The sequence below is a fragment of the Penaeus monodon genome, chromosome 28 (genome assembly GCF_015228065.2).
Source record: "Penaeus monodon isolate SGIC_2016 chromosome 28, NSTDA_Pmon_1, whole genome shotgun sequence".
Lineage (NCBI taxonomy): Eukaryota > Metazoa > Arthropoda > Malacostraca > Decapoda > Penaeidae > Penaeus > Penaeus monodon.
In genome coordinates, this window is record NC_051413.1 from 17953777 (window position 1) to 17955697 (window position 1921).

A 1921-nucleotide genomic window follows, 5' to 3' on the forward strand; every position below is an offset into this window, starting at 1 on the left:
TGTACCTTAAAACATTACAACAACTTTAAGTTTTCACATTCACCTATAAGGGTAAAAATATACTTTTAGAATACGTACACAATTGATTCTTAACAAAGCTAGATCTGATACTGTGTCAATTTCTTCAACAACTGCAGAATACTCTCATGCCATCTATTAGAGGACCTGAGGAGGAGACAGATATGAAGTGAATGTCTTATTGGATAGTCACTTCTATCTACATGGATATGTCAGTTATCTTTGAAGTAAAATTGGTAGTCACATGTACCCTACCTTAATTCAACAGACTTGGGAAAATGCTGACAACATGAGCATTGGTGAGAATTAGTCCGTCCTTCACTGACAATGAAACCTGATCCATTTGACAGATGTTGATATTGCCGAATAATGTGCCTCCTGTGGAACAAAGCTCTTTTGGTGTAAGATATCACATTAACTATATTTTGAATTTAAACCCATAATACAAAAGGATATAATCAAAATAAAAACAATAAATTTAATTCTTGCTTTGTATCATTTATGGAGATAAAGACAACACCACCTGAAGCTTTCTGAACGGCATCTGCAACAAAATTATACATATCCCTCTTCTTGAAAAAGGCCTGAAGCTTCTCCATTTCCTGCCACGGACACATCCTCAGGAGGTAGAGGGCTAGATGCCTGCACTGCTGGAAGAATCCGTCGAGGGAATTCTTTGTCCTTTGTCCTTCATCATACAGTGTCTTTGCTGTGGCACCTAAGATGAGACCCGCACCTAGTCCCAGAGCTGTGCGGGTGTAGGAGGAGCCGGATTGGAGTTCTACATTTTCTTTCGGCCATCCTGGCTGCTGAGACAGTGTGGGAAACATTTCTACATAAGCTTTGAGAGAAGCAACATGAGCTTTTGGTGCTTTGTTGCCATGACCGGATTATCACACTCCCAAACCCTGAAAACAGGTAAATTTTTCACAATAATTTGCTTAACCCATTGCGATGATTTGGTACCTATGGAGTCCTTCATTCTCTAGTACACACACTTGTAGGAATTGTGTCGTGGAACCCCCCCACTAACCAACCATTCGTGGTCCCAATAGCAGAGGAGGGTGAGAGAGGTACCAGGGAAATTGTATTGTTAAACTAAAATAATGTAATAACATACTGAAGAAAATATTTCAGTATATTGCTGAATGCAATAGGAGCAATATTGTCGCAACTGGGGGGTTTCTGCCGGCATCATTTCGATATATTTGGATAGTAGAGACTGAGAGGAAATCTATTGGTACGGTTATGCGAAGGTATTCAGAAAAAAATACTATAAAAATACAAACAAGTCTGTTTAATGATTATTTCCACATGAAAGATGTATCATGCACAAGGAGTGATACAAACCTTTACATAACACAAAGCATCTCTAAAAAAAGGCCTCAAATGACTGAGTTTAACATTAACTGAATCTTGAATAAGAAAGTAAAACGAAAATGTTCCTCTTCAAATGTACTTACGCTTCATGAATGGCATTATGAAACCAGCGCCTTTTCCTCTCCCTCTTTCCTTCTCACATTGGGCAGATGTTTTGGTTTGAAGCCGAGGCTCCGCACGTTTTTCAGGAACGTTTGTTGTTAGATGAAAACTGTTTATTTATGGTAGGAAACTTGTTTCTCTGCTTTCAATTTTCGAACGGATGAAAAAAGCGTGAAACTCATACCAGAGGCCTCATTAAATTTGATATTTTAGATATTCGACGCCAGATTATTTTCATTCCAATATGAACGACTAGTTTTCGACTTGTTTCATCGTGTAACAACGGAACCGATGACATAATCCTGTGTCTAGACATGTCCGCAAACTCTACTGAATTTCTTTCTTATCCAATAAAAGAAAAATTACTCCACTCCTTATATCTGGTGGGCACCAGAGAAATATGTGCAAAGAACGGAAATGC

The 1921-nt window shown here is 38.5% G+C and overlaps 1 protein-coding gene across 1 annotated transcript in view; it reads right to left on the bottom strand.

Annotated features, from left to right (window-relative positions):
* Window positions 1-1921, bottom strand: part of LOC119591398 (serine protease HTRA2, mitochondrial-like) — a gene marked incomplete at its 3' end in the record, with an annotated part of 49963 nt that overhangs the window by 3125 nt on the left and 44917 nt on the right. The window contains 1 exon segment of the mRNA XM_037940140.1: window positions 79-143. Coding sequence (XP_037796068.1) covers window positions 79-143 — 65 coding nt within the window.